The 20680-nt window shown below is 44.8% G+C and overlaps 1 protein-coding gene across 1 annotated transcript in view; it reads left to right on the top strand.

The window, feature by feature from the left end:
- CACNA1E (calcium voltage-gated channel subunit alpha1 E) overlaps positions 1 to 20680 on the top strand; it is a 378426-nt gene that overhangs the window by 127537 nt on the left and 230209 nt on the right. Inside the window, exons 4-6 of the mRNA XM_054979594.1 lie at positions 5058 to 5161; positions 8034 to 8186; positions 11517 to 11698. Coding sequence (XP_054835569.1) covers positions 5058 to 5161; positions 8034 to 8186; positions 11517 to 11698 — 439 coding nt within the window. The remainder of the gene's footprint in view (positions 1 to 5057; positions 5162 to 8033; positions 8187 to 11516; positions 11699 to 20680) is intronic.

The following is a 20680-nucleotide window of genomic DNA, read 5'->3' as shown; positions in this document are numbered from 1 at the left end:
AAATCTTCTGAGCAGCCTGCAACATGGCCTGGTTTATGAACGCAGTAAAACAGAGGTGGCGGAGAAGTGAGGTGGTAGAGAGTGGACTGTACCACTTCAAACAGCAGGGAAGGATTCCATTGTCCAAGTTCTCTTGCATTAACACTTCCTTATAAGTGGAAAATCAGCACAGCATAACAGGGTTGCAGAGGCAAGCAATGGCAAACCACCTCTGTTAGTCTCTTGCCATGAAAACTCCACCAGGGGTTGCCATAAATCAACTATGACTTGAGGGCAGAATTTCATTTTTTTTCATAAGAAAGGTTAGAATATGCTTAAGATTTTATCTGCAGGGCATTTTTTACATAGAGGAGCATTAAACATGATCCCTTCCCTTGCAGTCTGAAGTGGTAGACTATTTTATCACCTCAGAATTTTATTACCTCATGCTTAACCAAGTAGGCCCAGTGGAGAGTTCAGACTAAGGTGGTACACCTGGTTTAGCTGTGCCCTGTATTGAGTTTCACATATGCTAGAAATTCACCCTTATCTGTAACATCTCCAAATCTGTCTTATTTAAAAGATCTTATCCAAGTGTGAAATTCCACATCTTTTCAACTGCTATTCAGTAAGATTTAAGATAAGGCATATGGGAAACTACTCCAATTCTTGAATAAACTTTTCTCTTCAGTAGGAATTTTAAAAAGACTTCAGATAAATGTGACATGAGAAATTTCGCAGATGTCCACTTTTATTTTGAGGCACATTTGGAAGTTATGCTTTATTTATGGAACTTGGAGGCAAATAAAAAGACTAGGAAATATTTCCCAGTTAGTTTTCAAACATCTCTATCCACTGTCTATTTAGGAAGGCAATTTGGTTTTTAGTGATGTAATATAAAAAGCAGGAGCAGGAATATATACATCGTGCTAGAGAAGCTAAACTAAAAAGATGGGTCCCTGCCCCAAGGGATTTACAATCAAAGACAACAGACAACAATGTCTGAATCATCTTCCAACTTAAAAAGAAAAACGTAAATGAAAACCACCATTAGAAGAGAGAGAATGAAGTCCTGTCCTGCCCACCAACTAAGATCATCAACACAAGTGGCCTCTCCCTCAGAAGTTAGGTGAGTGGTGAGGTGACTAGGAACAGGGCATTCTCAGTGGTGACTCCCTTATTGTGGAATGACCTCCCCGTTGATGCCTGAATGGTGCCTAACTGGCTTTAGGCACTTGGCGAAAGCATGTCTCTTCATCAAGGTGGTTAAATAATTTTTGCCCACTTTTGATGTTTTAACTCACTCCCTGTTAAAATTCGTACTACATTTCTTGTTGATTTTTTGCACTACAGAGCCCTTTGCACTACATTTCTTGCACCACAAAGCCCTGTGGCGCAGGGTGGTAAGCTGTAGTACTGCAGCCTAAGCTCTGCTCACGACCTGAATTCTATCCTGACAGAAGCCAGGTTCAGGTAGCTCTTCCAGAAATATAGGTCCTAAGACCAACGGGAAAACAATTATTTATCAATCATATATTACATATACATAATCATTCTTTTAATATAGCGTATTACAATATTGCAGCCAATTTTTATCCTCGTTTTACAAGTTTCAGCATATAATTTATATTACATATATCATTCAAGAATCCTCCCCAGGAGGATCAAGGGGTGCAGCGGCAAATTAATGACTTGTACTATATCAAAGTCCTTTCAGGAGCTGGTTAGACAAGTTCATGGTTTGTTCCAAGATGAAAAGTGGAACCTTCAATGGTTCCCGGAACTAAGGCTGGCAATTTCCAACTAGTTCTTCATCCCCACGGACTTCCTCAGGAGCAACCATTTACAACCATCCAAAGTCATTTAACAGGCACACCGTCAGTTCACCCAATGACGTGGAAAACTCCTACGTTGCTCCTGAGGAAGTCCGTGGGGACGAAGAACTAGTTGGAAATTGCCGGCCTTAGTTCCGGGAACCATTGAAGGTTCCACTTTTCATCTTGGAACAAACCATGAACTTGTCTAACCAGCTCCTGAAAGGACTTTGATATAGTACAAGTCATTAATTTGCCGCTGCACCCCTTGATCCTCCTGGGGAGGATTCTTGAATGATATATGTAATATAAATTATATGCTGAAACTTGTAAAACGAGGATAAAAATTGGCTGCAATATTGTAATATGCTATATTAAAAGAATGATTATGTATATGTAATATATGATTGATAAATAATTGTTTTCCCGTTGGTCTTAGGACCTATATTTCTGGAAGTATTACATCGGGAAAAGCCAGTTTTTTTCACGATAGGTTCAGGTAGCTGGCTGAAGGTTGACTCAGCCTTCCATCCTTCCGAGGTCGGTAAAATGAGTACCCAGTTTCCTGGGGGTAAAGTGTAGATGACTGGGGAAGGCAATGGCAAACCACTCTGTAAAAAGTCTGCCAAGAAAATGTCGTGATGTGACGTCCCCCCATGGGTCAGTAACGACTCAGTTCTTGCACAGGGGACTCCCTTTACCTTTACCTTCTGGTTGATTACTGTTTTATTGTTGAGTATTTTATTGTTGGGATTTTATTAATAGTTGTACATTTTTGTGTTCTTTGATTGTTGTACTTTTGTTATTAGCCACCTTTGGTAAGATTTCTTGGAAAGGCAGGGTAGAAATGTTCTAAGTTAGCTAAATCTTTCCCCTTCCTGTTATTTGCCCACTCAAAATCTCTCCACCTTCCCAGATGCTTGCTCACTGTTAGGGGAAAATAGATATGCTTCCATTATCTTTTTTCCCAACAGAGAGAAAATCAGATTGAGGTGGGCAATTCTGAATGGAGAAATGATTTCAAGTAGGAGGCAAATGCGTTAAATAGCCCCTTCCCCAGCTGACTCTGCTAAAACAGCCTTTGGAAGCCGCGTTTCATTTTTAAAAGTCTACTGGGGAGACTGTTTGGACATCTCTTGTGTATTATCTTGTTTGACCCTAAATTTTGGCAGTGGGGGAGGAAACAGGCGGAGAAGAGAGATGTGGGTAATAAGGGATGATTGTGAGCAGGGAAGAAACTCTAACACAAGAAGGTAGGTCCCCACTATGGCTGCTAACCCCCAGGTGGGGCCTGGAGATCTCTCAGAATGACAACTGATCTCCAGATTACAGAGATCAGTTCCCCTAGAGGAAATGGCAGCTTTGGAGGTTGGACTGTATGGCATACCTCACTTAGGTCCCTCCTCCAAACGCCGCCTTCCTCAGGCTCTGCTCCCAAATCTTCAGGAATTTCTCAACCCCTAGCCAGCACCACTACCCCCACATATGATATCAGGCCACTGTTATTAATCTACTGTAATCCAGATGTGTGTACAGTGTGACCTAAGTGCACAACAAGAAATAGAATTATGTCTGCCTCTGCGACTGGCAGAATATCTGAAATCTATTTGTCTTATTAGAATATTTATAGTCTATTTCAAGGTGTATGTATATAATGTTTGTCTCAAAATAAAATAAGTTTTGGAGGGGGGTTCCTTGAGTGTTACACCACCACAGTGATGTCATTTCCATTTTTTCACTGGAAGTGGCATGCACGGTCAGCACAAAGTCATTTCCTTGTCCCCACACCCCTTCCACTCCCACTGATAACCAGCAAACGGCTGGCAACACTAGCCCAGCCTCAGCCTGAATTCTACCCCTGTTCACATGTTACAGTAAATGTGTGTACATCCTGCATTTATATGCATATTTCTGTTTGTAAGAATGAGCCAAGAAGTGTTCCCTTTAGAAATGAAAGCAGGAACCTGTACTTAGATGAATATGCAATTTCAGTCAAACATTCTGCTGTACATTGGTTGAATATAAAATGAAAATTACTCAACAGAAAAAACAAGTGTACACTTTTCATGGATTGTATGTCCTATCCCTGTAACTTGTGAACAGTGTATACTGTTACATGTTCATAGGCTAGATCTCAGTTAAGGGTGAGGACCAGGGCTTTTTTTCAGCTGGAACGCAGTGGAATGGAGTTCCGGAAACTCTTGAAAATGGTCACATGGCCGGTGGCCCCGCCCCCTGATCTCCAGACAGAGGAGAGCTTAGATTGCCCTCCGCGCCAGGCACGGAGGGCAATCTAAACTCCCCTCTGTCTGGAGATCAGGGGGCGGGGCCACCGGCCATGTGACCCTTTTCTCCAAGGGCAACCCACTGAGTTCCACCACCTCTTTTCCCAGAAAAAAAGCCCTGGCGAGGACTGTGTGATTATCCCAAAGATTTCACAGAAAGGGTAGGTACTAAGATATGTACTGTTCCTATACAAGCATTTACATGTTGCAGTGGCTCCATACTAAGAGCTTGTTCTTTGTGTGCACACACATTCACAAACCCAAATTCTGCAGGAAGAAATTTCATGGCAGGAAAATGTTATGCAAACAGCATTCTGAATATATTTGCAAAACATGCTCCACTTCAAAGACTGAGATAGCCAATGAGATAAGGAAATATGAAAAAGAACGAATATGAAGATTGGGATTAGGTGTTTATTTAAAAGGACCTAGTTTTGATCAGAAATGGATGGGAAACAGACTGTGGGTGGTTATACCCGAATCTAGAACTGAAGGGCTTGGCCTAGAAACTGGATCCTGCAAAGCAGCAGATAAGAAGATATTGCTCTGACACCCAAACAAAGGCAGAAGACCAGAGGTCTAATGGCCTGGCTAATTGATAGCTTGTGCATACACAATTATGATAGTTTACCAGACCAGTTCTGGCCTAAACCAAGCCTCTTAAGTACATGATGCTGAGGATGAGACTATTGTTGAGCTCGTGATTCCTGATACTAATACAAAGGTGGCTGGATCACATTGCATTGGAAAATGTGAGTCCCCCAGCACTAGCATGTATGTTTTAATTGCAGCTCAGCTTTAAGGATGCTAAGATTAGACTGAGCAATGGCTGTTGACTCACTGTGGAGTGTAAGGTGCACCAATTCCGGCTGTCAGGTGCCTGGTGTGCGTAACGCCCCCTCCCGCAGGCAGGGAGGCAGGCATATGTGCAGTACCCAAGAGCTATGTATAGTAACTTTCTCTTCTTGTTTGCTTCTAGCATCCTCGCCACAGCAGGGACACATTTCAACACCCATGTGGACCTGCGGACTCTGCGAGCAGTGCGAGTGCTCAGACCCTTGAAGCTTGTCTCAGGCATTCCTAGTAAGCATCTGGTTTCCCCTCCTCACCTCCCTGTCTCCCCTTCTGCTTCCACGGAATGCAGTGCATGTACCACTTTCTGGTTTACCACTTCATTAAATAATGTGGATGTAAAAAAAAAAATGGGATGATCCCAAACTGTGGGGTGCCCAGGTCTCCAGATGCTCTCAGACCCAGAGCCTGGGATACAAGTGATGCCTGACAGGTTATGGGGCATCCTGATGGGATGGGGTGGAGCCTGGTGGCATCTGTCACAGGTCGCTTGGCATATGTGGTAGGTCAGAGTGCCGTACCTAGGCTACATTTAGTACTTTGGAGGTGGAGCCTGATAGGTCTAAAAATTGATCAAATAGCAAAAATCAACAAGCTGGGCAGAAAATCCATTGGGTCCTTGCCCTTCAGCCTGAGATTTCATTCGTGGAAAGTGTGGGGCCTAGTTTAGAGAGGGAGCAGAATGACGTGGTAAAATTCTGAGGTGGAAGAATGGGCCGTACTACTTCAAAGACTCTGGGGGAGAAAGTATCAAATTTGTAATGTTCTGTCATCTAATGCTTCCTCAGAAAAAGACATCAACAAACCAAGGTGAGAGATTTTATCCTAACCTTTTGTGTGCTATTAGGATGGCCAGGTTCCCTAGAGCCCAACCCAGGGAACCGGGGGGGGGGGTCATGGGGTGCACGAGGGGTGCACAGGGGGAACTTACCTCATCAAATCAGCCTCATACAGGGGCCTTTTCTACTTTGTTGCACTGGGAATGAGATTATTCTCAGCACAACAAGGAAGAGCTCTGGAGCATGCTCCAGGCTGAGGGTAGGAGCAGGGGTGGGGATCTCCCACTTCTACTGGGAGACTGGTGACTCTATGTGCTACGCTAGTTTTCTAATTACAAGGAATTATTAAAGTAGGGAAACACTGAACAATCCCTCTGAAGTAGGGTTGCCAGCTCCAAGTTGTGAAATTCTGGGAGATTTAGGGGGTGGAGCTTGGAGAGGGCAGGGTTTGGGGAGGGGAGGGACTTCAACAGGGTATAATGCCATAGAGTTCACCCTCCAAAGCAGCCATTTTCTCCAGGGGAACTGATCTCTGTGGCCTGGAGATCAGCTGTAATACCAGGAGATCTCCAGGCACCACCTGGAGACTGGCAACCCTACGCTGAAGTAGTACACTCCATTCTACTGCCTCAGCACTCAGCCATTTCATGTCCACTTCATTCCTCTGCGTGAGTAAACCATGTTTCAAAGTGTGTTCTTTCTGTCTTTATAGAAAGATTCTTTGTCTTTGAACAAACTTCCAGCTTTATTTGAATAACTTAGTTACAAATCTCTGTCAGCCTGTGCCTTCTCTTACTCTGCTCAGGCCTAGCTAAGGAGAAGCAGGAAGTTGTTATTACCTTTGTTTAATTCCTTGTTTCACCTAGGAACTACTGGTGGATGGAACCTGGCAGAAGATTGGGCGTGGGGTGGCGGGGTGGGACTGGTGGGATGGCAGTCGGCAATGCCATGCCATCACTTCCAGTAAAACCATAGAGTCTCTGGTGAATCCTAGAGTGTTGCCACAAAACAGTTTTTCATTGCCAAATGCCAATTTTTCATACCAGTTTTTCCTCTGCTGCTTTATCAAGCAGTGGCAGGGGTTAGTGACAGATGCTACCAGGCTCCACCCTATCCCATCAGGCTCCTCCATAACCTGCCAGGCATCACCTGTATCCCAGGCTCTAGGTCTCCACTCCAAGCCTCCACCCCCACCCCCTCTCACCTGGCCAGCGGGTGGGGGGTGCACAGGAATGGGCCAGGGAGAACTTGCTGCATGCTCCTGACAGAGTCAGAGCAGAGCATCCTGAGAGACCTGTTCTTAAAGAAGATATAATCGTAATTGTGCATGACTGCTTTGGTCTTTCCAAATAGAAATGATTACCTGATTCCTGAAAATGGAGTACCCTCCATATACACTCATTCTGCCTGTAAAGGATAATGTGATAGCTGTAATCTTTTCACTGTCACAAACTTAAGGTGAAACGAGCAGTTTAATGGCTGTCAGGGTTCATGTATAATGCCTTAGAAATAAAATAGCTACCATTTAGGCTGAGCTGAAATGGCTCATTTAATTTCAGTTTTTCTTCAGCTTCAAACACCTACATTTTTTGGCAATTTTGATTGTTCTTTTCCCCAAAAAAGTTAGTTTAATTTTTGCTTTGAACGGGCTGTGGGGTCATCCAAGCAAGTCTTAAAGTGATGCATGCACCACTGAGGAAGCTGCACACTGTCCCTTGGATTGCATAGGGCTCCTGGGGTACATGGATAGCCTTTTCCTTTGGATCAATGAATGCTTGGTCTCCCCCACTTCTGTGATTTACACTGTGGTGTTGTTGGAGCCATCAGATTTCCCAGAAGTTTTTCTTTAATTGTCTCAATTTCTGAGGACTTCTTCAGAGTGCAGCGGCTTGTATTATTTTTCTTTTTACTCCTCCCCAAGCTCCTTTTCTGCAGCAGAGGAATAGTTTACTTATGGGTAGGGGTCATTTCGTAGAAAAAGAGCTGGAGGAACTTATTAGCATAACATATTAGCATAACTCATTAGCATATGTCACACCCCTTGACATCACTGGAAATGTGCCATTTGCATAACTGGTTTGCATATGCCACACCCCCTGACATCACCTATCCTGGCTGCTTTGGACCCAATCTTGGCCATTCAGGGCCAAAATTGGGCCCAAAATGGCTGAGTCGGGTGAGCAGGGCCACCTGACATGTGACCTCATTGGAGAACTGCAGGAACTGCGTTCCTGTACGTTCCCCCTCAAAATGAGCCCTGTTTATGGGCTCCCTCACTGATACTTCCTTTTCATTGTGCTCTTCTCCTTTCTCTTTGCCCACAGGTTTACAGATTGTGCTCAAATCCATCATGAAGGCAATGGTGCCTCTTCTCCAGATAGGACTCCTTCTCTTCTTTGCTATCTTGATGTTTGCCATTATTGGTCTGGAGTTCTACAGTGGGAAACTACACCGGGCTTGCTATGTGAACAATTCAGGTACAGAACACTGTATATTCCTTTCCCCTGCCTTATTCTAGCCAGGGGGCACAACTCAAACAATTGCATGGACGGGAGTTGACCTTGGCTGGAGCAAAGCTAGCCATATTGTATGACATTTCCAAAGCTCACCTCATAATGTCATCAGGCCTTGCCCCATGAATCCCATGGTTTGGGATGTTGGAAATTTGGCAACATTTAAGGCACTGAGCAGCAAGATAAAGATCACTATCTCATTCCATAGATAAATGGCAAATTGCAGATTTGTGCATCCTAAATTTCCATTCAGGGTTGTGCAGGGGAGGGAGAAAGGCTTCAACCCTTTGGCTACCACAGTTTCCCTCTTCCAAAACCTGGCTCACTGCTTTGTTGTCTTGAGTGTTGACACCACTTGGCAATGTTTCTGAGAGCCCAAACAGATGAGATGCCTAATGCATGGCGGACACGCTTTTGTTTCCCGCAAGGTTCCACAGGAAATGTAGTGAGAAAGAATCTCTGCCAGGAAGACCAGGGAGAAGAGGGGGGGGCATCTTGTCTACCCAGCTCTCTCTTGCTGCCACCAGCTCTCCTTGCTTCCCTAAAATACACTTGGCAGCCAGAGGGAACCGAACTCACTGGCAGTGGCAAGAGGGACAAGGAGCCAATCAGCCCCCTCTGGCTGCCGAGCGCTTTTAGGAGAGCAAGGGGATCAGGCAGCAGTGAGAGGGAGCTGAGTAGACAAGACACCTAGAGAAAGAACCTCCCTGGCAGAGATTCTTTCTCACTACCATTTCCGTGGAACCTTGCAGGAAACAAAAGTATGTTCTCCATGTATCAGGTGTCTCGTGTGTTTTGGCTCTGCCACCCATCACTTCTGGTGCTGTTTAATTGGCACCCAGCTACTCTTACACTGCAGATATGGCCTTTCTGGGACATTGAGTCTAGCAATGCTGGCTGAGTCACCAAATTGTTGGTTGTCCTAAGAGCGGGGGCTCTTGGTGAGCCACATGTGGCCCCTAGGCCTTATGCTGGGCATCTCTATTTTAGTCCTTGGTTTCCCATCAACAAAACAGGACGAGGGGCATTATTTGAGTGCCATTACAAACTTAATTGTATCATGATAACAATTTTAAAAGGACAGACATGAGTACTTGATCCTTCTCCCCAGCTCCATTCAGTACATCCTATGGGAATACTGTTGAAAATCAAATCAGTGCCAAATTGTATCTGTGGGGTTTCTTCCAGAGGATGAAGTTTTATATTTGATAGTTTAAATACAACAAAGAGATTCAGAAGCATAAATATACTACTGAATTCCAACATCACACATGAATATATTTCCTATGCTCTAGCATCACATTTACCCTAACCTGGCTAGCCTGATCTTGTCAGATCTTGGAAGATAAACAGGGTCAGCCCTGGTTATTACTTGGATGAGAGACCACCAGAGTAACTATGCCGAGGCAGGCAATGACAAACCAGTTCTGTTAATCTCTTGCCATGAAAACCCTAAATGGTTGCTATAAGTCTGCTGCAATTTGATTACACTTTACATACACTGCATGACTTTTGAAGTGACCGAGAAACAGAATCCAGGAGGAGCTGTGCAGATGAAGGGTGGAGCTATAGAGGCAGGGCTTCTTTAAGGGGGAACGCGGGGGAACAGAGTTCCGGAGCCTCTTGAAAATGGGCACATGGCTGGTGGCCCCACCCCCTGATCTCCAGACAGAGGGGAGTTGAGATTGACCTCCGCACCACTCAGTGGCGCAGAGGGCAATCTAAACTCCCCTCTGTCTGGAGATCAGGGGGCGGGGCCATCAGCCATGTGATCATTTTCTCCGAGGGCAACTCACTGAGTTCCACCACCTCTTTTCCCAGAAAAAAGCCCTGTATAGAGGGGACCATTTTCATCCTCAGAGACTCTCATTGAGTTCTGCAGAGAAAATAAACAGACTGCAACTTCAGGACTGTTTGAGGGGGTGCTACACCTGGTCATGTCCACCCCCTCCCCAAAACTGGGATCAAAGCAGTTGATACGTTCGGACCACACACAGAATTGCTGAATATATTCCTATACTATCCATGGCTGTTGACCTCAGTGGCAAAAAATAAAGCACTGTGCATGGGGACACCATAACACTGGGGTCAAATCTTGATGCTAGGGGGAAGGGTCATCAGCCTCCAATGAAAAAGACCATGGGGAGGGGTTTCAACATGCATTTTTGAGCAGGCTGAGCAGAGATGCCTTGTGGCCTCACTTAGATTCTTGCAGTATATGAGTTCTCTGTTTCGTATAATTGGAATGACATGGATTATGCTAGTTTTGAAATGATGTGGAGCACCCTGAGCTGGATGGGCCAGGCTACCCTGATCTTGTGAGATCTCAGAAGCCAAGCAGAGTCAACCCCAGTTAGTACTTGGATAGGAGACCGCCAAGGAAGTCCAGGTTCTCTAAGCAGAGACAGGCAAGGGCAAACCGCCTCTGTTCATCTCTTGCCTTGAAAACCCTCTGAAGGGTTGCCATAAGTTGGCCGTTACTTGAGGACACTTTCTACTACCAGATTACAGCAGGCAGGTCTCCCCAATGGTGGGATTTGTGCACTTTGGAGAATCTCTCAAGTACTTTTATTTGCATGGCAGTAATGGTGCTGAGATTTGTGTGTCATTATTTTGCATGCAGCTTCAGATGTGGGAATTAAGAAGTGTCGGTGATTTATGCTTTCAAATCTGCCTGTTTAAAAAATTAGGTTGTTGGGAACAGAATTTTGAATGGACCATTGTGGTAGGGGGGAGGGGGGTGATCTAGCTTTTGAAATATGAGGCTATCTGATTCACTTAATGATTTTTTTTAAAAAAATGCTGCAACTTGGTGCTATCAATCCATCTTTACCTGGGCAATGTTTTCAAACATCTACCTTCAGTGCAACTTTTGTACATTAACTTAAAGGCTAAGAACCTTCTTGCTTCTGGCCATGTTGCAGAGGGCATGTATGAGCACTCAGCACAAGCTCATACATAGAGCCAGCCAGGCCTATTGGCCTCATTCTTGCTTGGCGTGAAGTGAGAGCGTACCCTAGAACATATTCAGCACTCCTTTGTAGCTGCAAGAGAAGATCAATAATTTTGCTTTTTCAATAATGGATCAATAATGGAGAGCAAACGGTATTTCTAGGAAGCTTTCCCACCCTTATCAATCTTGTCAGTAAGGAACCTCTAATAACCTTCTGATGAATCCTGAGATTCCCTGGAACAAAACTGATCATATACATGTTTCCTGGCTCGTTGTGTCTTTCTTGGTAAATACCATTGCTCTTTGCTTTATCTACACTGTTTTATCTCTTGTGACTGCAGGTGAATTACAAGAACTGGACCCGCCTCATCCCTGTGGGGTACAGGGATGCCCTGCAGGCTATGAATGCAGGGAATGGATCGGTCCCAACGATGGGATCACTCAGTTTGACAACATCCTCTTTGCGGTGCTGACTGTCTTCCAGTGTATTACCATGGAAGGATGGACTACAGTGCTGTACAATGTGAGTAGGATCTGCAAGATAGTGGGGCCTGGGTGGGCCAGGGGGAACTGTGGATAGAGTACACGATTTACTTTGTTTTGAATATGTGCTTGGTGAGGAGGTGTGGTAAATAAGGTGATTTATTCGAATGCTGTTTTAATGCCCTGATGTTATTTATTGACCTGTTTTTATTGTCTTGGCTTGTTTTAGTTGTGAGCCACCTTGGGTAGGTTCTGGAGAGGCAGCGTACAAATTCACTAAACAAAAAAACGTGCCTAGTATGAGTTTTGGATAGAATTTGACATGGGCTGGGTACGATTGAGTGATGGCAATTTAGGCTTAACATACACTGTGGGTTTTTCTGCTCAGCTTGTGTGCCTCCTGCTCAGCTTGTGTGCCCCCATGAAAGGTAAAATAGACTGCTGTTTTATCCCTGAGTCTATAGGAGTGCTGCCCTGGCATCCAATCAGCGTGGGTAAGGAATTTTGGAGGGAAACGCAGCAGCAGTTCAGTTGGTGTCTGCCTCAGAGTCTCTCTACACAAGACATCTTACATGGGGACGCTCAAGTGACTTACTTTCTGTGTGGTCTTATATTCGAGTGTAATCTGTCTCCCTTGCAGTGCATGTGTATCCACAACAGGAGAACAAGTGTAAGATCTTTCACTTGATCCTACTCATGTAACATGTCTTGTGTAGAGAGAGACTCAGTGACCTTTGCCTGGTATTATGACAGAGTGGTTTCACTCTACCTCTAGAAGAGGACAGAGTTGTGAAGACTGTCTCTGGTGATGAACAGCCCTTGTAGCCTTTAGTCTGACACTTGGAAAAGGGCAAGCTGGTGTAGGTGGAAACCTGTGTGTGTGTGAAAGGAGCCCATCTGATGGCTAGTCAGTGAAAGCCTGTTTTGTACTTGAACGCATTAAAGGGAGGCTGTGTGGGTTCCCTCAGCCGGAAGAAAACGGCTGTCACAGCTTGTTTACCTCTGTGACAGCATTTTCACATAATCCTTTCCAAGCTCACCTCATGTCTCTATATTTCTTGCTCAGTTCACTTAATCCACATCTGCACTGCAAGTTTGCTTGCTTCCATTTCTCACGGATTTGTGTTTGACCCTTCCAGTGCTCCCATATTGCGTGTTCATTATGAGTTGGACCTTGGCAATAATCTTGAGTTGATTTATTACATTTCAAGAGACAGTGTAGTGTAGCAGTTAGTGTCAGACCCAGATTCAAATCCTCAACTTGCCATGGAAGCTTGCTGGGTGAACTTAGGCCTACCTCACAAGACTGCTGTGAGGGGGAAATGAAGGAATGATGTAAGCCTCTTTGTATCTCCATTAGGAAGAAGGGCAGGGTACAAATTATGTAAATAAATAAATATATACCCACCTTTCCTCCACCTCCATAAGATGCTATATGGTTTTTATACGGCGAGCAGGTGTTAAATTATTGTGATTTTATCTCTGTATATTTTATTTATTGTTGTGACCCGCCCTGAGCCCGCTTGTGGGGAGGGCGGGACAACAACAACAACAACAACAACAACAACAACAACAACAACAACAACAACAACAACAACAACAACAACAACAACAAACAAGGATCCTAAGCAACTTACATTATTCTCCTCGCCTCCATTTTATGCCTGCAACAACCTTGTGAAGTGGGTTAAGCTGAGTGTGTTTGACCAGTCCAAGGTTACTCAGGAAGCTTCCATGACAGAGTAGGGATTCAGATCTGGGACTCCCAGATCTTAGTCCAACACTCTTACACAACACACTCCAGCTTTCAAGGTTTCCCCCTTCACCCCTCATGTTGCTTCTGAAGGTGCCCTGTCCCATCACAGCAGCATTTCAGGGGTATCTTTGGGATGTGGTGGAAGGGTGGAGGAGGCTTTGTTCCACTAACAGAAGTACTTTCTGTTAGCGTAAATTACTGTTGGGATCGAAACCGTGTGTGTGAATGTTTATGTGTATGCAGTATTTACATACTCAACTATTATTATACAATTAAGCTAAAGCAGCAATTTTTGACCTTCTTTAAACCATAACTCTTGGAATCTCAACAATATGATGGACCATATCTGTCCCACATTCCAAGTGTTGTCACAGCAAAGAATGGGTCTGTACAGAATTGTTTGCCTGTGGCAAATAAGACTTGCCTCCAAGTGACTAGGCAGAGGAAGTATTCTGTCATACCACACAACACCCCAAGTCAGGACCAGGGAGACAGCCTTCTTGGCCAGGAATACAGCAGGCTGCATCACCTGGGACTTTGATGGTCTAGCTACTTCAGAGCTTCACCTTGCTATAACAACAACAACAACAATAGTGTGCTTATATACCACTCTTCTAGACAGATTAGTGCCTACTCAGAGCAGTGAACATAGTCAGTGTTATTGTTACCCCTACAATACAGCTGAAGAGCTGGGGCTGAGAGGAGTGACTTACCCAAGGCCACCTGCTGAGCTCGTGGCTGTAGAGGGATTCAAACCAGCAAGAGTGCTGCTGACTCACAATCCAGCCACTTCACGGGTATGCTACAGCAGTTCTGGCTACAAGGACCAGAGGGATCAGGTAGAGGATCTGGGAGCAGACCTGGTTGAGGCAGGTGGAGGTGTTGACTGGTGAGCTGACCTAACCTATCTCATAGGATTATTTTCAGGATGCATAGGAAGAGAGGAGAACTGCCCTGTGCTCCTGGGAGGAGGAATATAAATTATACTATATGGATGATTGGAGCGAGAGCTGACTCTTTTAAAATCTGTTGCCTACCTCTAACCTTACTCAGCCCAAGTGCCGTTCCACTGCTTACTGCTTCAGGCTTATTGCGGTCACTTCTGATTATGGCTTAGAGTCTGGATTCTAATTTACATACCTGCATATTTCTCCCCCTGTCTTGGCCATGTGGCATGATCCATGCAGCTCCTGTCATAATATTGGCCAACTGGGAATGAGTGAGGCATACAAGTTAGTGACGAGAGTGCAGGCTCCCAACAATGTGAGTCTGCCAAGGGCAGGCAGACTTGGCAATTATCTAAAGTAAGGCTTCTCGGCATTTTCCCCGTCCAGCCCTTTCCATCCCTTTCCCTTCCCCGACTGCAATAGTGTGTGTGTTGAAGTGGAATAATTCCATTATAAGTATATGACACAACTCCCCTAGGAATCCGGTCATGTGACTGTGCTTCAAGGCCTGGCAGACACCCACGGGTAGGGGGAGGCAGCAAGGAGAAACATCGGCTGTTAATAATGGTGCTGAAGTGCTGGCCCGCTCTCCCTTAGGAAGCAGTGGCTCGGCCCTGTGCACAAATTGGCACCTTCCCCTTTCTACTGGGAAACAAAGCCCTTGCTTGTTGGTTCCTGCTGCCCTTGCTGCTGTAAATAGCTACAAATACCAACCCTCAGCACCTCAACAAGGTTACTGTAGAGAATAATTATTACTGTTCTGTCTGTGCTTCGGAGTCAGACAGACTGTGCTCCTCTCATAAGGGACTAAAGTTATTCACTGTGTTCTGCTCAAGGCTAGAACAAAAATGAATGCTGGAAAATGAATGCATGCAATTGTTTATCTCCCCCTCTCCAATTAGTATCTTTGGCCATTCTTACGTAAAAATAGCCTCAGGGTGGCTAACAACAATTTAAACGACAATAAAACCCAATCAATACAATTAGACCGATTACAAATAAACAAAAAACACATCCCAGCATCAGTAACAGTTATAAACTGTAATTGCATCAGATTCTAATAAAACATTAATAGGGTTTGGAATAAAAATCATACCACCCCAGATGCTCACTGGAACAGTATGAACTTAGGGCCAAAATACATGTCATGTGTGATACAAGTCATGTGCCAGGGGCCTGACCAATGCTCAGAGTTAAGCTCCAAGTGACGCCTGACACAGGTTGGACGCTTGTCAGCTTCCCTCCAGTTTTGATGGGAAATGTAGGCATCATGGTCTTGCAGCTGTAATGGAGAGCCAAGCTGTAAAACCAGGACGCCTACATTTCCCATCAAAACTTGAGGGAAGCTGACAAGTGTCCAACCTGTGTCAGGCGTCACTTGGAGCTTGGCTCTCAGTCATATGTTTGTGTGGAGAAAAACCTCCCCATCACTCTGCATAGCTCCAAATGCTGTGAAGGGGAAGGAGGGCTTCAGACTTCCAATGGTTTTTTTGCCAGTAGAAATGGCCACAGGGGGACCTGTATGCCTCTTCCTCAAGCGCCACATATCCATCTCAGGGCATGCGGAACCAGAAAAAGGAGCAAACAGCGCCCACACAGTGGCTGTTTCCACTGGCAAAAAAGGGCATGGGTGGGAAGCCTGAAGCCCTCCTTCTCCTTTGCAGCATTTGGAGCCACACGGAGCAACAGAGTCGTCTAAAGGTTAGTCCTCACGTGAACATGTGACTGAGAATCAGACCGGGCATGCATGACCTGACCTCACACGCAGCATGTATTTAGGCTCTTAACTAACCTCCAAGAAGGGGCAGATCTCACAAACCTCTCTAGGAAAGGAGGTCCTTAGAGTGTCATCTCTGAGAATTCTCTTTTTGGACAATAAAGGCAGTTGTGGCACGGTATGTCCGATGACAGAAGCACCCATGGAATTTGATAAAGGAACATCTCTTGTCTTGTCATCCTATGCGCAGCTGCTGTGCAACCTCTTTTGGATAGCTCTCTCTTTGGAATGCAACCACATGGTACCACAAGCTACTCATTACCCCCCCCCCCCCAATATCTATTCTAGGTGGTATAGAACCTCCCTGGGCTTTCTAGAACCGACGGTTGAAGTTACAAAGAGTCAGGTATGGATCCCGGCAGGGTCAAGGGAAAGTTGCAGGCTAACTTTATGATAGCATAGAGTATATGCTACCTGAATATATTCTCAGGTTTGGAAAAAATATTTCATTTTGCTGTATTTATTTATTAAAGCATTTATACCCAGACTTTCCTTTTACCTCAAGGTAGATTCCAAAAAGCAGTTAAAACATTACAAATAAAAACCAAACAGAATTTTAAAAACCCAGAATGCCTCCTCATCCAAAAAAGATGCCTGGCTGCTGTTCATACCGCATCAAAAGCTCTGGGACTTGTAGAGCGGCCTGAAGATCTCCGGTGAAGGGTTCTCCCTTCACCTCTTCAATTAGCACATTCCATAGAGTGGGAATCATGACGGAAAAGGCCCAGCCTCTGGTCGATGCCAGAGTGGCCACCCCTAAGTGTGGGAACAGCCAGCAAGTGGTAGCCTGAAGACCACAGTTGGTACTGTGCCACAGTTGCCAGCCTCCAGGTAGTGGCTGGAGATCTCCTGGAATTACAACTGGTCTTCAGGCCACAGAGATCAATTCAACTGGAGAAAATGGCTACTTTGGGGGGGGTGGAATCTATGGAATTATGCCATGCCAAGGTCTTTTTCTTCTCCACACCCCACTTTCTCCAGGTTTCACCCTCCAGATCTCCAGGAATTTCCCAGCTTGGAGCTGGCAACCCCAGTTGGTACATAGGAACTGTAGGTTCTGGTATATCTTAGGAATGATCTTGAGTCTGATTAAGGAGTGAATGAAGAGAGTTTATTCAGGAACTACAACTTTGACAGAAAGGAGAGAAAAAGAATAGACAGTCAGTAAATAAGAAGGAGGGAATTCTGGGAAGAAACAGGAAGCAGGAAGTAGCCTAAGAATACCAATCTGGAGACATGCAAGAAGGACAGAAGAGAGGAAGAAAGGAGGATCCCACCTTGCCATCTATCTAACTGTCAGATCTGCTGCCCCTTGCAGGTATTCTGTGTCTTCTGCCTTCTCTGTACGCAAGACATTGTATTCCCAACAGGAACACATGGGAAGAGACAAGATATATGGGCCCCAGGCCCCAAAGGGCTTTCAAAGGTATAACCCAGCATCTTGAATTTAACCCAGAAACAGCCAAAGTAGCAGCCAGTGTAGCTGTTTCAAGATGCCCTGGCCATAACTGGGCTGCCGTTTTCTGGAGCAGCTACGCTTTCCGGGTCTTGCGGGATTGCAGGCCGCTGACTTACGCTTGGATTCATTCCAAAGTGTAGTTCCGCATTTTTCGCTCAAGCAATATTAATATTACTGTACTTCATGCTTAAAGCGAAGGAGATTCTGTTTGGAACTCAATGGTGAGCAGTGCCATCCTAAGCAATCTTACTCCCTTCTAAGCCCATTGACATCAATGGACTTACAAGGGTGTAACTCTGCTTAGAGATGGCACTCTAATTCTGCAGAAAGAGGTAGTCAGTGTGATTCAGTAGAAGCACTAGAAAAAGGATAGCTAAAGCAACATTTTTTCTAAAAGCCTTTGACCATCTGGGCTCAAGATTTTTTTCCATATTCTTGTGTGCTATTACTACTAAAGAGGATAACTTGGAGTTTAAAAAAAGAAAGAAGAGTGGTGTACACGCATTTGTTACTCGAATTTTCTTGTGTATGTTATAGTTTCTTTTCACTCATCCTCCTCCTTCCAGTCTCTGCATCTCACAGCAACATCTCTGGAGGACGCTGTGATGAAAACTCAAGCCTAGCATGGGAGGTGCTAGGAAATCAAATTCCTCTGGTGACAATTGTCCCAATTCAGGAAGATTTGCTTTTTTTTTTACACAGCTCCTGTTTTTCACTCAACAGTAAATTACTGTTAATTTTCAGAAAAGCTCCAAAGATTAATGAGGGTTAATCAGGCTGCTGAATACATTTTAAACTCTACTTTAAAGAGGTTTGATTTATGAGCCAAAGCAAATCAAGTGAGTTTAAGATTCTCTTAAATGGAGTAAATAAAAAGATATTGGGGGATCATTCATAGCAAGACTGGTTTGTTACATGTAAGGAATTTATTCTTTGTGTAGAGAGAGATGTTTGGTTTCCCCCAATCCCTTACCGGGGTCCCAATCTGGACGAAGATTAAAAAATACATGCAAACAGCAGCTGAGCAAACATGGACCATTTAGCCTGTCTGTTTACATGCAGAGAAGCTGCTATTTAACATTCATTTGGCTCTGGTTGATCTAAACACTGTGCAGAATTCTTCGTTCATAGGCCTGTTCTGCGGGGGAAAAAAGTGGTAGAGTCCTATGGAGGGTATTTTAGACTGAAAGTAATGTGTGAATGTGCCATTTTTAATGCCACTTTGCATAAAGAATTAACCTGTTGGAGGAAGGGATTCTGATACAGCCTGCTCTTCGTTATGTTACTAGGTTTCTTTTTGAAAGGTAGGGGAGACTTGCATAATGTGATTCCCCCAGCTGCAGTCTGAAGTGGCACATCCCATTCTACCACCTGAGACCTCTAGTGCAAAATTTCCAACTAGGGATCCCATTCCCCTGGTGGTGGCAGGGGATCCCCCACTTTCACTGTCCACCCCCCGCCACCACTTACCTGGCCAGCGGGGGAGAAGGGCACGGGAATGGGCCTCCCAGGCATGCTCCCAAGGGCAGTGTGACGATGTCACTCCCGGGAGTGCCGTCATTGCACCGCCTAATGAATGAGTGCGCACTTTTGCAACAGGCCGAATTGGGCCCGTTTGAGATCACCAGAATGAAGCATGCTGGGGCAACAGAAAAGGTAAGCACCAGGTCCTCAGCCTCCCACTGGGATGGTAAGAGGACCTGGCAGCCCTATTTCCAACTCATGCCTTTGCATGTATAGGTGAAGGACACAGCGATCGATGCCTATGCTTGAAACCAAGGAACTCCCCAAATGTTACACACTTCCAGTGCACAAAAATGCTTCCACATATGGTGGGGCTCAACAACTGTTAGTCCAAGATCAGTTCTTTTCAATGCCAAGGCTCAGCCTTGGAAACAGAGAGAGAAGCGCCCCTGAATAAGATCAAAAGTGTATTTCTGATACAGCTGAGAAACTATAGTGTGTCCATACGTATCTGAAGTTAATAGGATGCGTGTCTAGAACAATGGGTAGTCTTTCCAGAGATGCTTGAGCTCTGCCATCTCCACCCCTGAAATTAAGCATAACATGCAACCCTTACGCATAGTTCATAGGATGATAGCGCAGGAAAGTGTGGCCAAATGTAGCCTCCTAACATGTATCCACACAACAAAACTAGCACAGGGATGATTTGCCCATCTGATGGCTTAGATGTGTTTTGCAAGCTTTTGTCCGGCCCATTACCATCTCCTGTTGCATTGGTTTCCATGGAATGGAAGGTCTGCATAGTGCTAAAAGGCAACAATGGGAGTAGGGGAAGGGCTAAAAAGAGACCAAGAACAGATCATATAAGAAGTGAAGGACTTGTATTCTATCTCTTGTTCCTGGTCTCAGGTTACAGAGGGGGCTTACAATAGAGTTCAAGAGAGAGAGAGGAAGGCACACTCTGGCCATCGTCACACGGGCATCTGTTCCGTTAAATTTACAGCATATAGAGTCATCGCTGATATTGGCACAGTAATGTTTCTTTGGGTCACCTCGCGTTTCTTCGCGCTCCCAGCTGTCCACACCTAAACGCTCTGTTCTGTTCTCTCTAATGGGCGCAGAAGCAGCTCCTCCCCACCCCCCTTTTTTTGGCGTTTAATTCCGCTATAACGGAATAACATTAGCTTCCTAATCTACTGCTGTTTCCTGAATAATCTGAAATCCGTGTGCACAACTGAAGTTGTTGTCAGCTGGATGAGGCCACAGTCTTCCGCGCCTAAGATCCTCTCGGTAATGCAAAACTGAAAGCGGAAGTCGGATAGAGTGGCTGTGGAGTTTAAAATTTTCCCGTGCAAAAAAAATAAAGTCATTATATCGCTATAACATCGTAATTAAAAAAAAACCCTGGAAAATGACTGAACACGGCCATTTTTAGCGAGGTGTGGTTTTGGGTTAAAATAAAAATTTCTCTAATGGCAATTCAGTCATTTTTACTTGTTTTCTTCAGCAGAAAATGTTCATTGTGAGATGTCATTATAGCGATATAAGGACATTATTACAAAAAAAAAGGGGAGTCGCGGGAGAAATGGATTCTGGGATTGAGGAGAGAAAAAAAGGGT

The sequence above is a fragment of the Eublepharis macularius genome, chromosome 5, assembly GCF_028583425.1.
Source record: "Eublepharis macularius isolate TG4126 chromosome 5, MPM_Emac_v1.0, whole genome shotgun sequence".
Classification (NCBI taxonomy): Eukaryota; Metazoa; Chordata; class Lepidosauria; order Squamata; family Eublepharidae; genus Eublepharis; species Eublepharis macularius.
The sequence above is the reverse complement of the archived record's forward strand: the minus strand, read 5'-3'. Positions and strand labels throughout refer to the sequence as shown.